At 54.4% G+C, this 25,841-nt stretch overlaps 1 protein-coding gene across 1 annotated transcript in view; it reads left to right on the top strand.

The window, feature by feature from the left end:
• LOC133354700 (hemicentin-1-like) overlaps positions 1–25,841 on the top strand; it is a 132,079-nt gene that overhangs the window by 70,737 nt on the left and 35,501 nt on the right. Inside the window, 34 exon segments of the mRNA XM_061571753.1 lie at positions 304–458; positions 998–1,121; positions 1,651–1,755; positions 1,883–2,059; positions 2,289–2,443; positions 3,177–3,300; positions 3,827–4,002; positions 4,642–4,738; positions 5,345–5,467; positions 6,264–6,422; positions 6,951–7,292; positions 9,797–9,964; positions 10,334–10,447; positions 11,176–11,262; positions 11,850–12,041; positions 12,384–12,584; positions 13,649–13,762; positions 15,396–15,541; positions 16,169–16,319; positions 16,803–17,015; positions 17,782–17,895; positions 18,752–18,936; positions 19,460–19,519; positions 19,521–19,557; positions 20,469–20,630; positions 21,583–21,696; positions 21,968–22,180; positions 22,274–22,287; positions 23,286–23,367; positions 24,010–24,110; positions 24,112–24,142; positions 24,335–24,484; positions 24,844–25,006; positions 25,410–25,534. Coding sequence (XP_061427737.1) covers positions 304–458; positions 998–1,121; positions 1,651–1,755; positions 1,883–2,059; positions 2,289–2,443; positions 3,177–3,300; positions 3,827–4,002; positions 4,642–4,738; positions 5,345–5,467; positions 6,264–6,422; positions 6,951–7,292; positions 9,797–9,964; positions 10,334–10,447; positions 11,176–11,262; positions 11,850–12,041; positions 12,384–12,584; positions 13,649–13,762; positions 15,396–15,541; positions 16,169–16,319; positions 16,803–17,015; positions 17,782–17,895; positions 18,752–18,936; positions 19,460–19,519; positions 19,521–19,557; positions 20,469–20,630; positions 21,583–21,696; positions 21,968–22,180; positions 22,274–22,287; positions 23,286–23,367; positions 24,010–24,110; positions 24,112–24,142; positions 24,335–24,484; positions 24,844–25,006; positions 25,410–25,534 — 4,674 coding nt within the window.

Below are 25,841 nucleotides of genomic sequence, written 5' to 3'. Positions count from 1 at the left end.
GATGAAGCCATGTTGCAGGCGCGGGCAGGTTGATTCTAGGAACTTGAATTGTGAGAAGATACAAGACGTTGGGAAATGAGTGACAAACGGTTACTCATCAGTGACTCACGGTCTACCCGTACCCGTACCCGGCCGCACCAGGGTCGCAAACGGGTACCTGTACCCATACCCGGCCGGGTACGGGTAGGGTACGGGTATCGGGTACCCGGTTGCGACCTCTGGTCCCTGTATAATTCACGATGCACGTGACTCAACAGCCCATGAATCATCATCATGAACCCGCTCGCTGTGCGTCGCCCTCAGTGCCCCCATCGGTGCGGGTGCTGGGCCAGGCGGAGCGGGCGGTGCTGCTGGGGAGGCCGCTCACCCTGCAGTGCACCACCTCGGGGCTACCCCCGCCGCTCGTCGCGTGGCTCAAGGACGGCCGCCCCCTCTCCCCCGGGCGGGGTCACGTCAAGGTCAGCCGGGTGGGCAGGAGGCTGGGATGAGGGTGGCCGGCCTGGTTGCGTTTCCCACACGTTTTGCCCCCTTCTTTGTTAAATGCTTTAGACAATCCGGTAGGCTTGCGTGCGTGTGCCAGTACGATTATCTGAACCAGTCCTGGGCCTCCCCTAGGTTGACTCAGCCTCAAATGAGTACCTCGGGAGACAAAGGTGGCCGGGGGTGGTGCTCGGCACCCACCACCTCGTGTGCCGTGCCAGCCTTCATAGGTGCTCGCTAACAGCACTTGCACAAAAAGTCTGTTTAGGCTATACGGGAAATCTTTGTCTTTGTTGACGAGGTCTGTATTACTTTTTGTTTGACACCAGAAATTAATTTGGGAGAGCCTCTTACTTTCCAGAGCGTCTTATAATCTGGATACTATGCAAACAGCAATAGTTACAAGCACCCTGATCGACGATTGCGTCGAATTGAGTGCGGAGAAACTAAAGTAAAGCAACGTTACCGTATTTCTTATTCCACGCGTGCCCCACGTCGCGTGTGTGCCGCCCCACAGCTGGAAGCAGGAAACCGCACCCTGCAGGTTCTGCGGGTGCTGCCGGAGGACGGCGGGCGCTACGCCTGCGTGGCCACCAACCCGGCGGGCGAGAGCCAGCACGGACTATGGGTGCAGGTGCACGGTGAGGCCACGAGCAGCCGCCACACGACGGGGCCCTGCCCGGGCGTCATCCTAGCGGAGACCGCGGGGCTCATCGTAGCGGAGACCGTGGGGCTCACATTTGTCTGTCCATCTGTCTGTGTGTGTCTTTGTCTATCTGTTGGCGTGCCTACCTGTACATCTTAAACTAACGTTCCTCTCTGCTGAATGTCCTTATGTCAAACTGTCCGTCTGTGTGCCTATTGGACCATCTGGCTGTCTGTGTGTGCCTCTCTTGTCCTACTCTAACTGTCCATCCATTCATCCATGGTAACCCTTCACGCTAACACACCCCTCTGTCTCCCCAGTGCTGATATTGTTTACACACTGCACCAAGTACTCATCTGGGGCTGAGTCGACCCAGGTGAAGCACAGGGACCGGTTCAGATCGTGGCCACTGGTGTCGGTGGCCGCGAATGGGTATCGAGGTTCGTAGCGGACTTCGCTAACCACCATGCATTGCCTCCCTCCCCACACACACACGTACACGCATTGCGCGCACACACACACAGAGCCTCCAAGCATAGAGAGTGGCGGTGAGGGGGAGCGCAAGGACAGCGTCGTGCTCAACCAGCCGCTCTCCCTCGAGTGCGTCGCATCCGGGAACCCCCCGCCTGGTGAGAGCCGGCGGACGTGCGGCTACGCCGACGGCGAGCGTCTCTGTCGCGGAATGAGCTCACGAACGAGTGAGTGAACCGGGCTCCTGTCCCCCTCTTCCCCCCCGCCGCCATCGCCCGCACGCAGCGCTCACGTGGTACAAGGACGGGCAGCCACTGACGCCCATGGCCGGCGTGGAGGTGGCGCCGGGCGGCCGCGAGCTGCGCGTGGAGAGCGCCCAGCTGTCGGACGGCGGCCGCTACGCGTGCCGTGCGGCCAGCGTGGCGGGTGTGGCCGAGAGGGCCTTCCGAGTGCGCGTCATGGGTGAGTGGCCACTCCGCCGTAGCTCCCTACCTCCCGCCGCCATCGCCCCGAGTCGACGTCGGTGCCACGGGACGGCGGGCGGCACTGTCCGAGCCGATGAACGTTCCACTCACTTGCCCCGCTGTCATACCTCTCCATCTGCCACCGTCATTGTAAACGTTGGGCTGCGCCGTCACCCGTGCCACCGCACCACCGCCCCTTGCCCCCCCCCCTCCCCTTGGCCTCGCAGTGCCACCCAGCGTGACGGGGGGCAGCCCCCCGCTGCTCACGGCCCTGGTGAACGAGGCGGTGCGGCTGGAGTGCGACGCGCACGGAGACCCCACGCCCGGGGTCACCTGGCTCAAGGACGGCAGCCCTCTGGCCAGTGTGCCAGGGCGCGTGCAGGTAAGGGTGGGGGCTCTTAACCCCCCGCCGCCCCCCCCCCCACCCCACAGTATGGCCGTGCGCTTTCCCTGCAGCCAGCCACTTTTCTAATTTACTGATTTTGTAAGCTTGGTAAGCTTGGCATTTTTGGTAAAACAATTTGTTGAGACGTTTATAGATTCACCTGTGTTATTAATAGGGGGAGGAGGGGGCATGAACCCCGTTGTTGTTTTATTGTGCAATCTTTTTAGTATTTTCCAGATGTTATCACGAGGATGGCAGCAGCAGCAGATGTGTCGTGTGTGTTGGCCCATTAACAAAAGCTACGTTTGCTTCGGTGAAATACCGGGACCAAGCCACAAGGCGGCATCGCCGTGTCCCGAGAATAGTCAGGGACTGGCAGATAAAAGGTTTAAATAAATGGCTCAACCATTCCAGTGACCCTTCTGCCATGTAGCCAAGGGGACCCCCTGGTGGCAGCCGTCACTGTGTGGCACGAGGTGCGTGCAGCACCGGCCGGCTGGTGGGCATTCAGCCTCCCTCGGACGGCTGGAAATCCATTGCATTGATCGATAATGCCTGTGGCCTCATCGCTGTCCCATTGCACGATGAGCTCCACACGCCATTCCTGGTTCTACTCAAGGGTGTGACGGCATTTCAGCCGCAAAGCCATTGCCCCTGTGGCACTCTGGCTCTGACAGCGCTCCGTGTGCCACGCCATGGTCCGCCCCCCCCCCCCCACCGTGCGTCCCAGGTGCTGTCGGAGGGCAGGGCCCTGGCGCTAGCGGCTGCTGGCCTGTCTGACGGCGGCCGCTACGTGTGCGTGGCGCTGAACGAGGCAGGAGAGGACCGCCGCTCCGTCGAGCTGCGCGTCTACGGTGCGACCTGTGTGGGGTCAAAGGTTCACTCAGCAGCAGCAGCAGCAGCTGCCTCTGAGTCTTAGAGATGACAGTTCCATTTTCAAACTTGGTTACAGCATCTGAACAATAGATGCAACCGAAAGAACGAACAGCTGTTCTCTTGAGGGCCTCTCTCCCCACTCTGCGAGTCATGGGGAGTTGTGTGACCGTGCTTCAGTGCGCTGGTCAATGCGGGTTGGTGAAGGCGGGGAGTGTAGACCTGGGAGAATCAAAGCGAGAGTGCCTAGATTGGATTTTTGGAGCACCCACCCTGTACTGCCCAGCAGGAAGTCGCAATAAGATTCCTGACGCAGTTTCTAAACGTCGCAGCCGCCGAGTTTGGCCCTGAGAATTTGTTCCACAACGGATCGCTGTGAGCAAGAACAACAACAGTGGGCACGTCGGGCACCGGGTCTCAACGGCCGCCGCATGGCCCGAACCCGAACATCGACAGCGAACGGCGGATATCGGTCGCGACAACCTCCGCTGTCTGTCACCCCGGCAGTGCCGCCCAACATCGTCGGCGAGGAGCAGAACGTGTCGGTGGTGCTGGGGCGGCCGCTCCGGCTGGAGTGCCGCAGCGAGGCGGTGCCGCCCCCCACCGTCACGTGGCTCCGGGACGGCCGCCCCCTGCTCGCCGCGGCCGGCGTCGAGCTCTCGCAGGCAGGCAGCGTCCTGCAGGTCGGTGCTCGCCGTGCATTGTGGGGCCAAGCCATTTCATTATGGGGCATTGTGGGGACAATGCGATGCATTGTAGGGCTTACGTTGCATCGTGGACGCTAAGCGTCGCAATTGTGATGATGATATTGATTGCTCATTTACGATAAAGATCGTGTCTATTGCGCAATGATAATGAGCATGATGACAATCATCGTTATTGGATGGCCATGGCAATACCCCGTGGTCCTCTTCATGTAAGAGAGAGGGGACAGACCAAATGCTCTGTGCATCCGGGGGGCGGTGAGAATGGGCGCTAGTGGTAACGTTTGACACTGGTTTGCCCAGGTTCACGGTTCGAATCTGGCAAGCAGCCCAGGGTTAATATCGCAGGCTCAAACACCACCTACTTCACACGTTACATCCATCAAGGAAGAGTAGAGTTATTCCTGCAGTCACGAAAGCTCCAAATTAAGTTTGAAGAGTAGGCCATTGATTGACGTCGTTTAGATTCCATATTTGTAAAATTACTTAACAAATGCATTCAATCGTGATTACGCACCGCACGCTAAGTCTGTGAGACGAAGCGCCTGGACTTCTATTATCTCATCGCTGGCTCTGTGCCATTGTCCCGTGAGCTCGCTGCGATCTTCCGATCCACAGATCGGCAGCGCGCGCATCCAGGACACGGCGTGGTACACGTGCGAGGCGTCCAACGTGGCCGGGAAGACACGGCGCAACTTCAACGTGGAGGTGTTCGGTAAAGAGCCGACGACCTCCCCCCCCCTCGGTGACCTCTGCTGGGAGGCTCCTCAAACGGGGGAAGAGGCTCGGAGAGATCCCGCTGCACCTTGTTCTGGAGATGCATCTTTTTCAGGACAATGCAATGCTGTTTGGATTTTATAAACCGATTATCGTGTCACCGCATACTGCAGGATGAAGGCTTCTCCCCACCCCCCATGCCATGTCAGAAATAATTGTTTGACCATACTTCACAAGGCTGGTCAGTACGGCTTGGTGGCCTTGGGGGGGCAGGGGCCCAGAACGACTTCCGACATCTCTTTATGCCAGCAGTAGCTGCGAATCAAACTCAGGTCGTTGGGTTTATAGCATAGTGGGCTGACCGCTGCACCACCAGTTATAAGAATAACAGTTGTGTTGATTTTCAGCAAGCGGCCATTTGTTTTATCGAGGGGAAATCTGGAATCAGACGTGAACATGGCGTTTCCTTTGGATGTAAAATGTCTGATACGCAGAAGAACGTTGAGCCCCTGATGTAGTTAATCGATGCGAGTGCTGCATCGGAGGGTATCGGCTAAGTGAGTTGCTGTGTGTGCATGCCGTGTCACCATTGCCCTGCCAACAGTGCCGCCACTCATCCGCGGCCCGGAGGGGTCTGGTCACATGACCTCCACGGAGGGGGCGACCGTGAGCCTGGTGTGCGAGGCCAGCGGAATTCCTCCACCGATGCTCACCTGGGCCAAAGACGGTGAGAGCGAGCGATGTTGACATTTTCTTGGTTCTTTCGGTAAAGTCACGTAGAAGGGAAATAATAAAATAATAAAAAATATTACATAATAAGATACAATTCTCACGACGTTTCGGCCACAATGCAAGCAGCCGTCCTCAGGTGAAGAACAGGTCTGTCGGAAAGACAGCGTCTGAATGAACACCACCATGCTTGGCAGCGTATATTTAAGCTGCTGGGTTAGAGGAGGAAGGGCGCCTTGACAAAGGAATTTGCATATCAACAGAGGAATTTAGCATATTTATGGAAAATGCAGATATGGGATTAGTCACTACTTGTGGAATGCGTAGGAGGTGGGGGGGGGGGTCTTAAAGTCATACAGATGTTGACATTGCTAAATAACGGTCGCTACTAACAAGAGATTCCCGTCCTCTAACATGAAGTGACCAGCAACAGAGAGAGCTCGACTGAGGTCCGTAGGTGACAGTTGACGAGCCTCTTGCATTGAAGTCAGGTTGTCTGACGATGGAGAGAATGAAGAGAGATTTTGTAGCATAATAATAATGTTCAAGCTCATCCTCTACATCATACTCACCACCCGTATTACTTTCACCATTGCAATGTCCGACTTTTCGCTCCACTTGCCCGCAAACTCCCAGCACGTGGAGCGACACGCGGGACAACCTGAAAACCACAACGGAGAGCGATAGAGCGCACGACCGGGAAAGCCTGCACAGGAGCGAGCGATGTACGGACATGTGTGTGTGCGTGTGTGTGTGCATGTATGCGTGCATGTGTGTGTGCGTGCGTGCTGCAGGCGTGCGTGTCTCGGACAACGAGGGCCGCGTGCGTCTCGTCTCGGGGGGCCGTGTGCTGCTCATCTCCTCTGGCGTCCGCGCCGACAGTGGGGCCTACTCCTGCGAGGCCTCCAACGCGGCCGGGCGTGACCACAAGGCATTCTCCCTGCAGGTCCACGGTGCGGCCTCCTGCCTGGCTTCGTCGCTGGAGCACCATGTTTCTCGGTTGTAGCAATCGCTCGACTAATTGAAAATCTAAATCTTCTTCTATATGGCCTATTGAAGAGCAACTATTATGGGTGCACTTATAAGTGATTTAGCTATTCAGCTTTCTTGCTGAGTGTTGGTGAATTGCCAATACACCCAAACTCATCGCCTTCAAATTTATATTTTGGGCAGTCCGAAGTTACACAGTCTGCGAGTTCATAGCCCCGATTTCTTGAGCTCAGCTATGGATGTGGGGATGTTGTTCAGATCATTGTTGATTGACGGGATTGGATCGGTTTCCGATTGGTGCAGTTCATGGATCAAATTGTGTTCATCTCCAGGGAATTGTTAAGGGTGAAATATTTGAACGAATAAAATGAAAGATAGTTTGCTTTGTGACTAGTAGCCACAGCCATAGCAAGCGCCGCACAGGATGTGGCGTGCCGGTTGCTGACGTCGTGCGATGAACGTGCGCGGACATGGCCGGCGTTTGTGCGCAGTTCCTCCGACAATGCCGGGCAGCGGCGGCCGCCCCACGGAGGTGGTGACGCTGCGCGGGCGCGACGTCAGCCTCGAGTGCGACGTCTCCGGCGAGCCGAAGCCGAGCGTCGTGTGGAGCAAGGACGGCCGCCCCATCTTGTCGCCGCCGTCCGGATCCGGCGCGAATTCCGCCGGCGCAGCGGGGCCCTTGGCTCGCGGCTCCGGCTCCCGCGCGTCGGCTCTGGAGGAGGGCCGCGTTCTGCGCCTGCGCGGCGTCCAGATCTCGGACACGGGCCGCTACACCTGCGTGGCGCGCAACGTCGCGGGGCAGGCGGAGAAAAAGATCGACCTGATCGTGCAGGGTAAGCGCCGGCTCATCGGTTGGTTCTAGGGAAGCGGTGGTGTCGCCGCAGCCGCCGTTGCCGCCACCATCACCGTCTTGACTCGACGGCCTTATTTCTCGTGAACGTCTCTAGTTAGCGTTGATTTTTCTGGGTGCATGGAACGTCTCATTTGGCGAGGGTTTCCAATTGTAAGACTGTGCATGGAACATTGGCTCGACTAAAGTGGGTTTTCATGGTGGCGCTATCCCTCTCCCATATTTGATGATTCGCCTTGAGCAGGAATAGCAAGTGGTGGTGGAGGGCAGAGGCTGCAGCTCATCGTAGCGTACACGTAGAGGCATGAGCAGCTACGGGAAATGACAGAAGGACCCAAACAAGGTGGTTGCAAAGTTGGGCTCGAGGGAAATATGAGCAAAGCTCTAATGGTCATGCTTAACAAGGACTGGAAATAATTACTTCTTATACAAGCATGCATATATTTCTATACAATTCAGGGGGGAATACAATTGTATTAGTTGCACGTGTTTTTAGTATTTTAAAATAGTTTGGAGAATTTTACCCATTATTTCGCCTTTTTTTGCTTCAAGGGAGGTCGATTTCGGTAAAACTGTGATTCTGTTGGATCGGTGTCACTGCGCCGTTGCCGTCAAAGCTAATAAAACGAATCGGTCATCACCCCCCACGTGTGTGTGAGTGTGCTTGCTCGCCAGGGCTGACTCGAGCTATGAAATGCCATAGCTTAGCTCGTTCCTGTTGTTGGTGTTGTCATTCTGGGGGTCACAAACCCCCCCACCCCAGCCCCCCTCGCATTTCACCAGCGGCGTTTACGTAATCAACACGGTTTGAAAGGATCGTGATATTGATTGGTTAGTCGTACAAAGCGTGGCAGTCGTTGTTGTCGCTGTCACGATCTGTACACTGCTGGATGAAGGCCTCCCAAAGTCGGAGGGTAACTCAGGTGTTCGTCTGTTCCGTGACGGCTGCATTGGGACATCATCTGGGATGAGTTTATTTTCTTCCCCCCCCCACCGCCCCCTTCCCCAGCGTCTCCCTGCATTGCGTGAAGCCCCACAAACGATGACGAAGCCACGATGTTTTTTGCCCCATGTCTGCCCTTTGAGGACTCTCAAGAAATTTTAATCTTAGAAACTCTCCCGATTGGATGTTCGTAGTCTGTGAAGAGCTAGAATTGCAATGGGTGTTTTAGCTTAACACGTAGCAGGCTTTTGTGACCAAAATTATCCGTAATAGAGTTTTTTTTATGGGTTAGATCGCGTAAATATAAATGTGTCGTGAAACCCCCCGCCACCACCCGACACGGCCAATTAGTAAGGTTTGTCAGGTAAACAAAGCGTGCAAATTCGTTACTAGTACAGCACACCGGTTGTGTGTTGGAGAGTAAACCCACTAAAACATTTACAATTCGAGTACCGTGACTTTTCGCCGGTAATTACAGCCAGCATCATCAGGCGACAGCCAGAGTTGTGGAGAAATCCTCCTGTTTTGGGCTTAAAGAGAGGGATAATTGCAATGGCATCACTTGTGAGCCAATCAGGAGCGAAGGTGGGGTGGGGGGGGTTAATGAATGCATATCAATTACAATGGATATCCATTATTGGTTGGGTTATTCATAGGATAATCAACATACATAATGTGCATGCACAACACGCATGCACATTATGTATGGGATTTTTCCAATGACAGTGTTGCTCACCCACCATCACTGCAGTTGTTTGTAGTTAGGAAGCAATCGTTCAAAATGAAAACGTCATCTGTAGTTGTTTTTATTAGTGATTACATAGCCAGGATATTCCTGCAACCGGGGAGAATGTCCCCATAGTTTCAGGTGGACAAATCCATATCTAGAGTTAAGACCGAGGTGACGAACAGTTTACAGCAATGTCCTGTGAACTCATACACTCTACATTATCTTCCACTGTGAACGTGTACAGATGGGTCACAGGCCACATTTGCTATAACTGTCGTAGCCTGTCCACAGTGGGGGTAGTCTCACAGCACGTGGTGACATCCCCTTGCCAATTAAACTTGAGCAAGTGTTCAGTAACAATTGATGCGTTTCTAAATTTCAACGTAATATTGCATCAGAATAATGAATATTGTGACCCCTGACCTGACACCAGGCCCATTGCTCTGGCTGGACGTATGTCCCACCCGTTTGTCCACTCCTCTTCCTCTTTCACGTCATTCACCCTTCGAGGCACATTTACAAACTTCCCAGGAGGGCGGTCCCAAAACTTCAAACCTTTTAAACAGGGCCCTACATTAATCATCATATTCTATCCTTGTGCATGATGGCAGCAACATGTCCAGGAGGTGAATGTCAATGTCGAGGTCTGCTGCTGGGCACGGGGAAAGGGCTTCAGGAGAGAGAGGTCGTGCAGTTTTTGCTGTTCCTCCTCCCGTTGAGGGAAAAACAGGAAAACACCCTCCAATTTACAACACATCGCTGAAAAAATTAAATGAGCGAGCTGATTGGCCGGTGTGTGTCTGTGTCGGCGCAGTTCCTCCCACAATCCCCGGCGAGGCGGGCGCCGTGGAGAAGGTTACGGCCGTGGTGGACGGCGCCGTGTCGCTGACCTGCGAGGCCTCGGGGTTCCCGCCGCCGGCCATCGCGTGGAGGAAAGAGGGGCGGCCGCTGGTGCACGGGGGCCATGCACGCATCCTTTCGGGTAACGGCATCGACACCAGCAGCAGTGGCGGCAGCAGCAGTGGCGGCAGCAGCATCGGCAGCAAAATCACAAGCAGTATCAGTCGTAGCAGCAGAATCTTTGGTTACAGTAGCAGCGGATTCATCGGCGGTGTCATCGTCATTATCAGTTGTAGCAGCAGTAGCATTAGTATCATCAGCAGCAGGAGCATCAGTCAGCAGCAGAACCATCATCATCCCAGGTAGCCATGTGTAATGTTTCTGTGAGACACTCGCGCTGTCCCGTGGACCACCTCGGTTGCCGTTTGGACCGTGTGAGTTGCCGTGTGAGTTGACATGCAAGTTGCTGTGTGGACCGTGTGAGTTGCCGTGCATTTGTGGCCGCGTGCAGGAGGCCGCGTGCTGCGTCTGAGCCGCGTGTCGGAGGGCGACGGCGGCGACTACTCCTGCGTGGCCTCCAACCCCGCGGGCGAGGAAGGCCGACGCTTCCACCTGGAGGTGCTTGGTGAGGGCCTCCTGCCGCTCACCGTCAAACTCGACGTAAACACGGCCGTCGTTTGACATTGGTGACCGGGTTAGCATCATCAACTCGCTACACTCGAGAATCCGGTGAATTCGCAGTGATTGCCCAAATTCAAATTCAGTGAAGGGTCCAGTTCTCTAACTTGGCATTAGCCTTTCTGGGCCTTTAAGCCAGGATCCTACCGAACAATACCATCACAAATCTCAGTCTGGCGTCAGCTCCACTCGTCAACTCTGGGGCTCGACAACACAACAATACTGACACCCAAGAAATCCATGAAGTCTCTTTTTCAGGAGAGTCCTGCCCCACAGGGATGTTTGGCCAACACGATTGACATTGTACGTAAACTGGGGGGAAACCCATGCAGAACAGGGAAAGGGCAACCAAAACGCCGAACACAAAAGCGCCCGAGTAACAAGAATCGAACCAAAGTCCATCCTTGCTGTGTGGCGTAAGCGTTACCATGGCACCACCTTGTCAGCACGAGTTATCCGATACAGATACTGAATCCCTACCAAAGGAATGTGGAATTTCCACTGCTGGCTCAGAGCTGCCATTGGAACAAAGCACCACGCGACTCTTTGTCTGGCCACCCATCCTCCTCATGTGCCGTGCCGGCCTTCATAGGTGCTACTTGCTAACAGCACTTTCTCCAACAGTCTGTTAAGGCTACATGGGTGACCTTTGTCCTTGTCTGTGTGCGCTGGCAGTGCCCCCGCGTATACAGCAGCACAGCGACACTGGCGACGTGAAGGTGAAGGAGCATGGGAACGTGACGCTGGCCTGCGAAGCCACGGGTGAGTGTTTTTACCGCGGCGCCAAAGGAGATGGAATCGAACCGGTGGCCTCTGGATCGCAAGACCAGTGCGTTGCTGACCTTTACCCCACGGTAGCGCCCTTTGTTCATAGTGCAGCCTGTCATTTGTAGTTCTGCTGAACAACATTCATCCAGAAGGCACACAGGGCGATGTATAGAAATGTTATTTTACTTTTGTGGTGGTGAAACAGTCCCTTGTGTGTTTATTTATTATTTTGTTACAAATGAAATAATTATTACACTTCGTATATGTGCCATTCTCATAGCACAAGAGTTATCATCAAGGTGTCACATTTCATAGACGTAGTCTGCAGCGGTTTCAGAGCAGGAACGATGTTTGCTACGTGTTTCTCGATGGAGAGTAGTTTGCGAGTAATTTTTTTATTTAGAAAATCTGAAACCATGACGCCAGTGGCAGCTGTCCCTGTACAGCACAAGGTGACTCCGTTTAGCCTGCCAGTATGGGGCAGGCGATGTTGCAATGTTGTTTTATTCCCAGTCAGGTAATGGCGGTGTCTAACAATTTTGCGCAAATTTTATGATGGCCGTGTTTTCCCACTTACCCAGGAAACCCGCTGCCCTCCATCTCGTGGCTTAAGGATGGACACCCAATCACGGCGAGCGACAGGATCCATGTGACCTCGATGGGCCAATCGCTGACCGTCCTGAGAATTGGGATTATGGATGGCGGGAAGTACACCTGCATGGCCTCTAACCTTGCCGGGGACGCAGGAAAAGACTTCTATTTGCACGTCCTCGGTAAATGACTCATCAACACATTTCAAGTTTATTTTGACTAACCAGGTGAGAGCTGAGACCAGGATGGGAGTCTCGTTTGCAAGAGTGATCTCGATCACCAAGCAATAACATAAAGGACAACAATGAGGCAAGTAGGAATCAGTGAAACAAAATACCACCAACATGTTGAAAGTGGTGGGCATACCCACCTGCCGATTGATTAACCCGTGGTGTTCCCACTTGCACTGCTGGAATATGGATTCGAACCGGCGACCTCGACATTGCAAGTCCAGTGTGATGACCATTACACCTGGCCATGAGGCGAGCGCATTCTGATTAACGGCGAACCGTTGTTTGACTCAGTGATGCCGAGCATCGTCGGCGGGGACTGGGCCGGATCCGGAGGCGCAGGCGGGCCCGGGGGGGCGGCCGAGGAGGTGTCGGTGGTGGTGAGCAACCCCACGGCGCTGGTGTGCGAGGCGCACGCAGTGCCGCCCCCCGTGCTCACGTGGCTCAAGGACGGCGCTCCCCTGCAGCTCTCGGACAACATGCGCATGCTGCCCGGTGAGGCTGGTGCCCTGTGGTGAGGCCGAGGCCCTGTTGTGAGGCCGGGGCCATGTGGTGAGGCCAAGGCCCTGTGGTAAGGCTGGGGTCCTGTGGTGAGGCCAAGGCCCTGTGGTGAGGCCGGGGCCCTGTTGTGAGGCCGGGGCCCTGTGGTGAGGCCAAGGCCCTGTGGTAAGGCCGGGGCCCTGTGGTGAGGCTGAGGCCCTGTGGTGAGGCCGGGGCCCTGTTGTGAGGCCGGGGCCCTGTGGTGAGGCCAAGGCCCTGTTGTGAGGCCGGGGCCCTGTGGTGAGGCCAAGGCCCTGTGGTGAGGCCGGGGCCCTGTGGTGAGGCTGAGGCCCTGTTGTGAGGCCGGGGCCCTGTGGTGAGGCCAAGGCCCTGTGGTGAGGCCGGGCCCCTGTGGTCCTGCAGAACCTTGTTGTGTGGCGAGATTCGTAGTCTGGCAGACCTCTGCGGTGTGGTCGTATTCCGGGGGTGTGGGTGAACCCTGTGATGAGGCTCGGCCTGACCAATTAGTGAAGAAATAAATGGGTGGGTGAGTGAGCGGGTGAGTGCTAAATTGGTGATCGAGTGGGTGAGTGAGGCAGTGAGTGATTGCGTGAGAGATTGAGTGAGTGAAGAGCGAGTGAGCGGGTGGGCGAGGGAATAGGTGGGGTATTGAGTGGGTCAGTGAGTGAGCAACAAAGTGGGTGAGTGAGCGGGTGAGTGGTGAGTGAGTAACTGATTAAATGTAGTGTTCCTTAGGAGACATTTTGTGCCTAATTTTGCACTTTTTTGATTCCTTAATTAGCTAAAACTGTTCAAAGATACATTTTATATTTCGTGTTTTTGATTTTTTACCTTATTTTTGTATAATTCGTTGATTTTTATCTGATGTGTTATGTCTGTTACGGAAACGGTGTGTTTTTTATTGATGAAACCCGACTTAAGAGCTTATTAGCTCGCAGGCTACTTCGAAATATACTGCAACTGAAAAACTGCAACTGGCTGGGTATTGGCACGCTTCACGGGTGCTCGCCGTCCTTGCTGGCGTGCGAACGATCTCTCGCTCTGCCGTTGCTCACCAGGCGGGAGAACGCTGCAGATCGTGAGCACGCGGGAGATCGACTCGGGCGTCTACACGTGTGTAGCGACGAACGAGGCAGGGGAAATCCTCAAGCACTACCAGCTGCAGGTCTTCAGTGAGTCTCTCTCCCTCGGCGTACACCACACGTAACTCGCTCGACTATTTTATACGCCCGGGTAAAACCCACGGAACGTCGTGAGAATGATTTTATTATGTTTTATTTTTATCATTTTATTATTTCCCTTCTACGTGACTTTACCGAAAGAACCAAGAAGACTACGAGCTCTTGTTCAGAGGCGACCTGGCCACACGCGGTAGCTCCGATATGACCACACGTCGGGAATTCGTAGCAGGAGTCAAATCTAAATGCACGTTGATTTTAAATGTGGGGGGGGGGGGGGGGGGAGGGCAAAACTGGAGGACCCAGAGAAAAATCTACGTGACCACCACAGGGAGGGAGAGAACACGCAGACTTCAAAATATATAACAAGCATCGCCAGGGTCCGGGATTGAACCCACGGCCTCCTGCGTACCAGGCGAGGGAGATAATACCTGCCCTCGTATCGATTATAACCACCAAATACAGGGTGCTTCAAAGAAATGTTAGAACTGATATGGGACTATCGTTTTTAATGGAAAAAGAACGGACAATACACTGTAACATGATAACAAATGTATGTCAATAACTTCAAAAGCCATCATTGTGAACACATGCCTGGAATCTTCTCCAGGTGGTCTCCAAAGCCCGGAGGCACATTCTCTTGTGGTATTGTTGCAAATTATCGGAAGTGTTAACATTTCTTTGAAGCACCCTGTATATGAATATACCTCGATTCTCAAGAATGAACAAGCGTCTGCTTCCCAAAGTCAAAAGGGCAATCTAGTTCCTGCTCAGGTGCGCATTGAGGCAGTGCTCATCTCCTGTTCACAACCAGGGTGGTGGAAATTACACGTTTCCATGGCAGGGGCGAGTCACTCCATAGGAGAACCACCGTTGAACCCCCCACAATGTGGTGTTTATTTTATCCTGCCCGCAGAGGGATCCTGGGCTGAGTCAACCCCGAGGCAGAATTTGAAACTTTCCCATCGTGAACCTCTCGCTCTTACCGCTGAGCAAGCAACAACGCTTGGGATTCCCCATCACAGAGAGATTTCTGCCGTCTCTCTCTGTTCCTGCTTCGCCTCGCCACGCTCTCCCTCGTGTTCTCTTCATGCCCACCCCCCTTCACTGGAACAAACTTTCCCCTCCACATTAAGTGGTCACCTTGACTCAATAGTTTCTGCTCCTCAAAACTCGCTTCTTTTTCCCAAGCTCACCCCACGACTCCCTTAATCTCACCCTAATAACCATTACCGTTATTGTTCCCTCTTTATATTCTCATTAAACGGCTTTCACCCATTAGCCCCATTCATTAAATCCATTCATCATCGTTTAATGTCATCAATTTCGCTTTCACCGAATTCACTCATCACAGAATCGCCCCCATCGCTTCCTCTCATCTATTTCATTCCAGCTCATCTCCACCATTGCATTTACACGTTGTACCGTTATTAATTCCGTGTAAAGCGCCTTATCCAAGGCGCTATATAAATTATTTTAACATAAGATTTCAGGAGACATTGCTGCTGGAGTCATCCATCGAGAATTAATGCTTTCACCAGTGGCATCCTCAACATCCACGCTGCTGCGTTCCAGGCGTGGAACAAGAGGGTTACCCGCGTCGTGTCTTTGCGTCGCGTTCCCGCAGTTCCGCCGGTCATCAGGAAGGCCGACGGAGCGTCACCGGGCTCGGAGTCGCTGGAGCTGAAGCTGCGAGTGAACAGCAGCCTGGCGCTGGAGTGCGACACGCTGGCACTGCCGCCACCTACCATCGCCTGGTACCGCGATGGGCAGGTGGGTTCGCTGTGGAGTCAGCAGATGGGGGGGGGGTCAGCGAGAGAGTTCGCGAGTGACCTCTGTGGACATTCAAAATGGACGGGCGGTACACGTGGAGAGCGTGGAGAGATGCGTGCTTGGTTATGACATTGAGATAGAAAAGAGGAAGACATGGATGAGAGAACACGTGCAGGTCGATGACAACGTCCAGGCTATTACGAAACAGTGAGTGGGCTTGGGCAGGAAAGATTCATAGACAGGATGATGGACAATGTGTCAAGAATAATATTAACAATATTAGTTGAGCGTCAGCCAAAGCATAGAACACTTTCTCGAGGTTGTTCACTGAGGAGATGGAGCCATGTAATCGGTCCAGGACGGATTTAGATATCGCTCACCATGATGCCCCGTGGCTCTGCTGATGATGATGATGTTACTGCTTAGGCTGCTGATGACGATGTTACTGCTGCTGCTGATGATGCTACTGCTACTGATGATGATGTTACTGCTGCCGCTGTTGCTAATGATGATGATGCTACTACCGCTGCTGATGATGATGCTACTGCTGCTGATGATGATGTTACTGCTGCCACTGCTGACGATGATGAGGATGCCCCCACCGCGCACCCCCCGTGTCCCCCGCAGCCCCTGGAGTCGGACGAGCGTGTGGACATAGCGGAGGGCGGCCGCTCGCTGCGCATCGCCCGCACTCGCCTCGCTGATGCCGGCCGCTACACCTGCGTCGCCTCCAACGCCTACGGCCAGGACGACCTCGACTTCCTCGTCTCCGTTCAAGGTGCCCGTCGCAACCCGGGAGATCTGTGTCGCCCGTCCAGTTTAAATAGTGTCGCTGGATTTTTAACTTTTTTTGCGCGCGCGCAGAATTTTTCACTGCTAACAGCAGTTCGTTGAAATGAAATAAAATAGCGGAGAGCATTCGGCGTTTGCACCGCTCGAATTGCACCAGCTGTAGTGGTGTTACACGAGGGGGGGGGGCGATGTTTTACCACGTGTAATCTCAAATTGAGTACATTTTGAGGCACTGTTTATTGATTTGGCAAACTTGATGGCGACACACGGTGGGCCACTCGCTTCAAGTGTACATCGGGGGATCTTGAACGTCCGCTGCGAAGCAAGCAGCGCGTAGTATTTGTACGAGTTCGTACTCCGGCAGTGATAACCAGGGCGTCCTGCCAGATTCAAACCGCAAACTTCCGCACCAAGACCGACGAAACGGTGGCGCGTCGCCTCTCGCCCCCTCCCCCCCGCCCTCCCGCAGTGCCCCCGAACCTCCAGCGCTGGTACGAGTGGAGCGAGGCCCAGGAGGAGGGCCCCACGCTGGTGTGGGAGGGCGGCCCGGAGACGCGCACGGTCGTGCAGGACGGCCAGCTGTCCCTGCCGTGCGAGACCAACGCCGTGCCGCCCCCCACGCTCACGTGGCTCAAGGACGGCCGCCCCCTCGCCCCCACCGCCCGCCTCATGATCCACCCGGGTAAGGGTGGCAGTGCGGGAGACTCCCGGTTCGGTTCCCGCTCACGGACAACGCCAGTGACGATTGTCTGAACTGGGCCTGGGCCTCCTCTAGGTCGACTCAGCCTCAAATGAGTAAACATCGCCACTGGGAAGACAAAGGCGACCGGGAGTGGTGTTGGCCACTCACCCCCTCGTGTGCCGTGCCGGCCTTCATAGGTGCTCGCGAACAGCACTTGCCCCAACAGTCAGTTAAGGCTATATGGAGGATCTTTGTGCTGGAGAAACCCAGCCTGCACAGCCCCCTGATCCTGGGTTTTCGAATTCGCAATTCAGCCACCCATCATTAAATCACAAACACATTGGCCAATAACACAGTGGCCCTGAAAGGAGGAGAATCAAATAAATAAATATCGGTGATGTTTGGTGCAATGGCTCTTCTGCACAGCCACGGAATACTGCACAATGCACCGCGGGGCCCTGAGAGAAAAATAAGTTTCAGGTTTCCCACGATAGCTTCGTCAAATCGAGGATGATCCTGGAGAGCCCGGGACAGGTGGAAAATCGCGATCGCTAGACACACACATAAAAAAACTCACATGTTTCTTTTTTCATTTGGGCTTTTCCACCCGTGAGAATTAAAGAGTTTAGTTTCAGTGACAACCTGTGGACACTCTTTTCAGGACATATCACACACGTGCCCTGAGCGTGGAGAACGAGGCTGTGAAGTGAATTCCAAAGGTAGTTCTGGAACGTCATCTCTGACATGCTTTGTTCTGATTGGCCAGGAGGTCACATGCTGCAGATCATGATGGTGAAAGCAGAGGATTCTGGGAGGTACACGTGTGTGGCCGTGAACGAGGCCGGAGAGGACTCCATTCACTACGACCTGCATGTGCTCAGTGAGTCCAGGAACGATCGCCATTGTCACCGTCCTTATTACTGTCGACGCCAACATCATCGCGACGTTTTTTTGATCATCATCGACATTCTAAAACAATGTTAAAATCATTGCTCGCATCTCCATCATCTCCACCATCATTGTTGTCGTTATCAACACGTGTTATCACGATTACCATCGCCATTACTGTTATTATCAACATGATTACCGCCTCCACCATCATAATCATCTTCTACATTGTTATCATCATTATCATTCGGGTGATGGTTTTCATCATTATCACCGTCATCGTGATCATCATCATGATCATCTCCATTATCATCTCCATTATCATCACCACCACGATCATTATTTATTTTTATCCCCATCAGCATTATTATTTTTATCTTCACCTTCATCACCATCGTCACCCCCACAGCTTTGGTAACCAGTGCACTTCACAAAATACTCTACATCATGAGCTCAATGGGGAAGTCATCGACTTACGAATACAATTCGTTCCTGAGGCTCGTTCGTAATTCGAACGGTTCGTAAGTCGAAACACAGCAATGTACTTTATATTTAAATACCCACACACACACACAAACATCTCACTCCCAACACAAGGCTGACTCATTTACATCTTGCGGAAGGATCGCTCAGCTGAACAAAATAGTGCCGTGGTATAATTTGCAAGTGAGAGTTCGTGATTTAACACAATGTAAATTAAAAAATATATATTTCAAGGAAGCTGGTTCGTAAGTGCGGGTGTTCGTAAGTACGGCTGTCCGTAAGTCGAGCACTGCCTGTAAACGAAACCAGCTCAGCAAATTCACCGTCCGTTCTACAATCCGATTGTCCCCATCCCATGGACGCAGTCTGGCCCACGATCGCGGGGGGCTCTGGAGGCCTCCCCGTGGACGTGACGGTGACGGTGAACGGCTCGGCACGCCTCGAGTGCGTGCCGGACGGCGTGCCGCCGCCCTCGCTGTCGTGGCTCCGAGACTCTCGGCCTCTGCCGAAGAGCGGAGGCCGAATGCTGACCGAGCTCACGTCCCTGCAGGTGAGACGCGCGGTCGCGTCCGCCTCGTCGGCTCGCGAGAATGCGTCTCGTGCACGCGCGTTCGTTTGCCTGTGCGCACCTAGCCTGGCGCAAGCGCCGGGGTGACGTCACCGCAGTGGTCAGCGCGCCGTTGTTGTCGTCGTCGTGAAGCAGTGGTCAGCGCGCCGCCCGACCTAATCCGGCGGACCGAGTTGGTTCCCGGCCGTGGCTAACGTCAACGGCGAGCGACGTCTGAACCGGTGCCGGGAGTGAGGACGAGTGCCTGGAGCGAGGCATAAACATCGGCACTGGGGAGACAAAGTGGGTGGCCGCCGTGGTGCCGATGACCGGGTCTCCTGTTCTCCTGTTCTCTGGCTTTGACGACTGTGACGACGAAAGGGCCAGCGTCCCCGTAACCCACACGCGGCGGCTGTGGCTTCCTCCGGAGAAAGCAGCCTAGGGTCCCGTTGGCTTGCTCTCCGGAGGCTTTAGCGGCGTGCGTGCGGTGACCGTGCCGCGCTTCGCTCTCTGCCGCTTCCCCTAGATCCACCCCGTGCAGGTGGGCGACGCGGGCCGCTACTCGTGCGTGGCCGAGAACTCGGTAGGGGCGAGCCGAGAAGCTCTTCAACCTCAACGTGCACCGTGAGTTCCCGCGTCGTCCGCTGACTCGAATGAGCGGTTGAGCCGCTGGGGTTCATCTCCCGCTCGCAACCCATGAGCCGCCGGAGGAAATTCCACGTTTGTATAGTGGGGGAGGAGGGGGCTGGGGCGAGTCTATCTATGGGACAGCCACTGTTGACATTCCCGCAATGCGGTGATAATTTTACCGACGATGGGTTGAATCAACCCCCAGGCTGGATTGGAACTGGTAACATTCGAGCACTGGTTCCTTGTGAATTAAACTGAAAATATGTAAATATAAAGATAACAAAAACTATTTTTTACATTTATTTGTTTTTGTATGGTGTAGCTTTTATTAGACATGGCATTTAATGTTTTGAGTTTCTTTTTTGTGGGTCCTACTTCTGTTATAATGGTGATGACAGTTGGTGATGTGCTGATGCTACTGATGATGATGGAGGAAGCTGTTAATGCTGCTGCTGATGATGCGACTACTGCTGCTGCTGATGATGATGCTACTGCTGATGATGATGGTACTTCTATGGCTGCTGATGATGCTACTACTGCTGATGATGATGTTACTGCTGATGATGATGCTCCTGCTGCTGCTGCTGGTGATGATGCTACTGCTGATGATGCTACTGCTGCTGCTGATGATGATTATGCTACTGCTGCTTCTACTGATACTGATGATGCTGCTACTGCCGATGATGATGCTACTGTTGCTGATGATGTTACTACTGCCGATGATGATGCTACTGCTGCTGCTGACGATGATGATGCTACTGCTGCTGCTGCTGATGATGATGCTACTGCTGCTGCTGACGATGATGATGCTACTGCTGCTGCTGCTGACGATGATGATGCTACTGCTGCTCGTGGAAGCCCCGGAGCCTTGAGCCCACCCTCTGTGTCACCGCACCGCTGCTCAGTGCCTCCGTTCGTGGAGGGCCCCAGCCCGGCTCAGGTGGGCGTCGTGGTGAACAACTCGGCGTCGCTCGTTTGCAACGCGTCCGGATTCCCGCCGCCTGCCCTCTCCTGGCTCAAGGACGGAGTTCCCGTGCAGCCATCGCGAGCCATCTTCATCGCGCCCGGTGCGTGGCAGGGGGCGGGCAGGCGGGTGGGCGATCGCCAGGGCACGGTGGCCAGCTGCGTGAACTTGCCTGTAGCTGCTATGCCCCCCACGGCCCTGTAATCCGGAGCTTGTGGAGGCGACGAGGGTTGGCGGATCGTGGGAGCAAATGTTGAGAAAGTCCCTTCGTGCGGGCATCGGTAGAGGTGCCGTACGCTGGCTTGTCAGGGTGGTACAGCAAATGTGGACTCCACGTATTCCGTCTGTATGGGACAGACAGAATACATGGAGTGGTGCTCTGCTTTCCTCCTACATCTAAACACTTAATCATTTTCAATAATAGAGGTTTTTTATGGGGGTTAGATCGCGTAAATGTGTCATTTAAGTCGCCACCACCCGACACAGCCAATTAGATTTGTCTCGTAACTATTGTTTGTGAAAGCCTACGTGTTCAACTAACTCATCAGCAGACCGATAACACCTTGATATGTCGAGGAACGTAGAGCTTGGAGGGGGTTCCTCTTTACAAATATTGTGAATTTAATTTTCACGTCAAGCGCATGCGACGTTACATTTGTTTGGCTGTGTCGGGTGGCATTCAGCTGCACGACACGAATTTGGCCAGATCGCGAAGTGGCCTGGGCTAAATCGTAAGTGTTGTGAATCAGAAAAGAGGTCTCGCTGTCTCTGCAACCAGTTCCCTGGGCCCTCTCCCACGGCATTGTGGACGGCCAGTGGCACGATGACCAAATGTTGGGAACCACTGCCTGAGGTTAATCCCCTATGCTAACCCCGATGTTAACCCCTAGGCTAACCCCTATGTTAACCCCTAGGCTACCTCCTAGGCTAACCCCTAGGCTAACACCTAGGTCAACCCCGAGGCTAACTCCGAGGCTAACCCCTATGCTAACCCCTAGGCTAACCCCTAGGCTAGCCGCCAGGCTAACCCTGACCCTGTCCCGCCACGCTGGCAGGAGGCCGTGTGCTGCAGATCCCGCGCGTCAAACTGTCGGACAGCGGGAGGTTTACCTGCGTCGCCTCCAACGCGGCCGGCCGCCACGAGAAGGACACCCGGCTGAGCGTGCACGGTCAGTGGACATCTGTGAGAAAAGAGTTTCAATGAATATTCTGATTCGGTGCTGTGCGGATCATTCTGTGGCCTCACCAAAAACAAAAAAGGATCGTAACGTCGGCTGCGAAATGCTACGTGTTAACGGCACGTGTTCGTGCTGCAGTGTCGATGCGCCACGCGCGAGCGAACCGCCGTGTCAACGCCATGTGTCGAGGCTGCATGCTGACGCCACGCACGCGAACCGCCTCTCCTCCTCGAGACTCCCGCCCGCGCCTCTGCGTCCCCAGTGCCGCCCAGCATCCGCAACGCGGGCGGAGCGGGGGGCCCCTTGCCGGCAGTGACGAGCGTCCGCGCGGGGCAGCCCCTGGCGCTGGAGTGCGCCGCCGAGGCGTCGCCGCCGCCCCTCGTCGCCTGGTTCCACAACGGGCGCCGCGTGGGCGACTCGGAGGGCGTCGTCCTGCGGGAAGGACGGGCAGCTGCTGCAGGTGGCACGAGCACAGGTGAGAGGCGAGGGGGTGTGGGGGGGCACGCGGGGGGGTCTCGTTTCCGTGGGCCGCAGCGCGGTGCTGACGCTCTCGCGGCCTCGCGGCAAGAGAAAGGGTCCTGGGTTTGATTCCCAACTCGGGGCGCCTTTCTGCGTGGGCTTTACGTGTTCTATCTCCCACCCTGCCGTGCACGGGTTGTCTTTCGTATTCTCCACTTTCCTCCCATGGCTAAACAAAGTATACCACGTCACTGACATCGGTTAAACAACCCGATGTAAAATAATGGCCTGAACATTACTCAATTGGGATCACACACAGCAGCAGCAGCAACAATGTCGTCCCAAATATGAAAAAACTTGGCAAGACCCTCTTGAAAAAGAGTCTTGAGGCTGGGTGAAACTTTCTCAGGTTTAGAAGCGCAGTAGTAAGAGAAGTAGCAATAACAAGTCTGTATCTTGTTGTTCGTCTGCCTTCACTGGCTGTATATTGCTGTGTGGCATTGTCTCGACTGTATATGACAATGAAGCAGCAATGACAATGGCAATGCTGATAAACAATTGATAATGATGATGTTGATGATGTTAACGATGTTGATGATGATCACGATGTTGACGATGATGATATTGACGATGATAATGATGACGATGTTGATGATATTGATGATGATGATGTTGATGATATTGATGATGATCACGATGTTGACGATGATGATGTTTACCATGTTGATGTTGATGATGTTGATGACGATGTTGATGATGTTGATGATGACGATGTTGATGATGATGTTGATGATGACGATGTTGACGATGCCGATGTTGATGATGTTGACGATGTTGATGATGTTGATGATGACGATGTTGATGATGATGTTGATGATGACGATGTTGACGATGCCGATGTTGATGATGTTGACGATGTTGATGATGATGTTGATGATGACGATGTTGACGATGCCGATGTTGATGATGTTGACGATGTTGATGATGTTGATGATGACGATGTTGATGATGATGTTGATGATGACGATGTTGACGATGCCGATGTTGATGTTGATGATGATGTTGATGATGACGATGTTGACAATGCCGATATTGATGCTGATGTCGATGATTACCTTCAGGTGTCACACTCGGGCCACTACGTGTGCAAGGTGTCCAACGTGGCGGGCGAAGTCGACCAAGGCTTCACGGTCAGCGTCAACGGTGGGCAGTGCCGCCCCCTCCAGCGGGCCCGGTCACCAAAACCACCACGGGCCTTGAGTCTCGGTGGTGGGGTGGGTGGGGGGAGTTGTTGAACGTGGAAGCACTATTTCCTCGTTACGCTTTAACTCACAAACACAACCGTGGGGGGGGGGGGGGGGGGGGGGTTGGATCTTCTCGACCAGCAACTGCTCACCAACAGTACCTGTGCCCTGGTTCTATCTCCCCACGCTACAGAAGCCGTGCGGCTCTGATTCCAGCTTCTCACAGCCCATTCAGGCCCTTGTCCTTGTCCACAAGCGGGTTACCGTTGTGGTTGCTATTCTCGGGAAGGGTCGTTTGGGATGTTATTTTCCGATATAAATTCGTCATGTTTTGTATGTTTTGGGAACTCTCACTTTTAGGGCAGACCAAAAAAACAGAGCTCGCTTTTCACAGTCTGGGGACTCATCGAGGATTACCTGAATTGAGATTCCAGATGGTGATGAAGGCACAATTACAATAGCTTAAGGTGCAGCCCTGCAATTACTTGCTCATGTTACTGTTTGCTCTCTAGAGCTCCCCCTATCCTTTATAGCTTGTCTAACAACACCTCTCCCAACAGTTCTGCATTGTCCACACGGGGCTCTTCGTCTTTGTTTTCAGTTCCCCCCAGCATCGACGGGCCCCCGGAGGAGTCTGTGACCGAGGTTTTGGGAAATCCCACAATCCTCGGCTGTGACGCCGCCGGTGTCCCCCACCCCGCCAGTCTCCTGGCAACGGAATGGCTTCTCCATTGGTAAGGGCCCTGATGGAGCAATCCATGTTTTTTTTCTTCTTTCGTTTTTATAAATCCGCGTTGTATTATTATTATGATTGTATATTTCCTTGTATGAGCCCTTGTACCCGGGTACTCCGTGATAAAAGATACCAACCGCCCAGAGCTTCTCAGTGATGGCCGCTGAGCGAGCACGCGACCCTCCTTGCGCAGGAAGCACAAACTCGCTGGAGAGGCAAGTGCTGTCGGGCGGCAGCCGCCTGCAGATCTCGCGCGTCCACGTGTCGGACGCGGGCGTTTACTCCTGCGTGGCCACCAACTCGGAGGGGGAGGCCCGCAAGCGCTACACCCTCACCGTGCTGGGTAAGCAAAGAGGCCCCGCTCCTGAGAAGGCGGCGACGCGGGATCGGTCGTTCATGCTCAAGACCTGCGCGTAGCAGGGCGGTGGTGCGGTGGTTGCGCCGGTGCCTCGCACAACAAAAGCACATGCGGTGCCTGTCTGTGCGGAGTCGGTATGATCCCCCCCTGTTCTAAATGGATTTCCTCAACGTTCTATTATTTCCTCTCTCATCGATAAAAAAAACGAACTAAAATGGGCCAAACATTCCAATTACGAGAAGCCACCTGTAAATGACCCCATCGCGAATGCTGACAATGACTCGGTTGACCGAGACAGAGCGATGATGAACACCACTACCGTACTTTGCGCTGCACGTGCGAAGTGCCGCCCCGCATCTCGGGCTCGGAGCTGCCCAGCGACGTGAACGTGGTGGTCGGAGAGGACGTGCCGCTGCGGTGCTCGGCCTCCGGGCAGCCCAGCCCGGCCGTGCGCTGGCTGCACGATGGGCGGCCGCTCGCCGGCGCCGCTGCCGGCGCTCGCATCCGGTGAGCACCGCGCCGGGAGATTGTCATGCAGCTCGGCGGTCGCTAGCGCCGGGCTGCTTTAAATTAATATCGCCCGCTCCTTGTGCTTTGCTGCGTACGTATGTTTGCTCTGGGTTAGCGTTTTGGGGGGTTAGCGGATCGGGTAAAGGTGAGCGTGAGGCGCTACGTTAGTGAGGACAAAGTTGCGACCGAACAGATGTTGTTAAAAGAACTAATACTGTACCAAAAGCGAACGGGCGACAGTTTCACGACTACGTTTGGAAAGTGGTCCGCAAACCCCTCCTCCATCTGACCGGATTGCAACGGCTCGTACCACTGCGCCATGCGCACGACATGTGGTCTTAGCGTGGCGTCCGGCAAGTGCGGCGCCCGCCGGTTTAACGCACCCCGATCTCCTGCCCAGCATCTCGAAGGACGACGCTGTGCTGACCATTGCGAGCGTGGAGATCTCGGACAGCGGGAAGTACACGTGCGTGGCGACCAACGCGGCCGGCGAGGAGGAGCGAATCTACACGCTGCACGTCCACGGTGAGGGCGGCTCCCCCCCGGGTCTCTGTGCGCGGAGAAACATCAGACGTCGGATGCCACCGCTAAACCACCTGGCGCAAACAAGGGAAGCACTTCGCTCAATCGAATGCGGACGGCCCGTCGTCACGCCACATCTGGTCGCCGCATTCACGAGTGGACGATCAAAGGGAGGCTAGAATGTGACTGCTGAGACCCGACCAAAATCGCAGGGCGCATTGTGAAACCGGAGAACGCCTTTTACAGCACGGCGCGCCTTGCGAATCGCAGGGCGCATTGTAAAACCGTGGGGCGCTTTGTAAGCCACTGC

Source organism: Lethenteron reissneri, chromosome 48 (assembly GCF_015708825.2).
Source record: "Lethenteron reissneri isolate LAM-NWPU_2019-01 chromosome 48, ASM1570882v1, whole genome shotgun sequence".
Taxonomy (NCBI): Eukaryota; Metazoa; Chordata; class Hyperoartia; order Petromyzontiformes; family Petromyzontidae; genus Lethenteron; species Lethenteron reissneri.
This window is presented reverse-complemented; position numbering and strand designations above follow the sequence as displayed.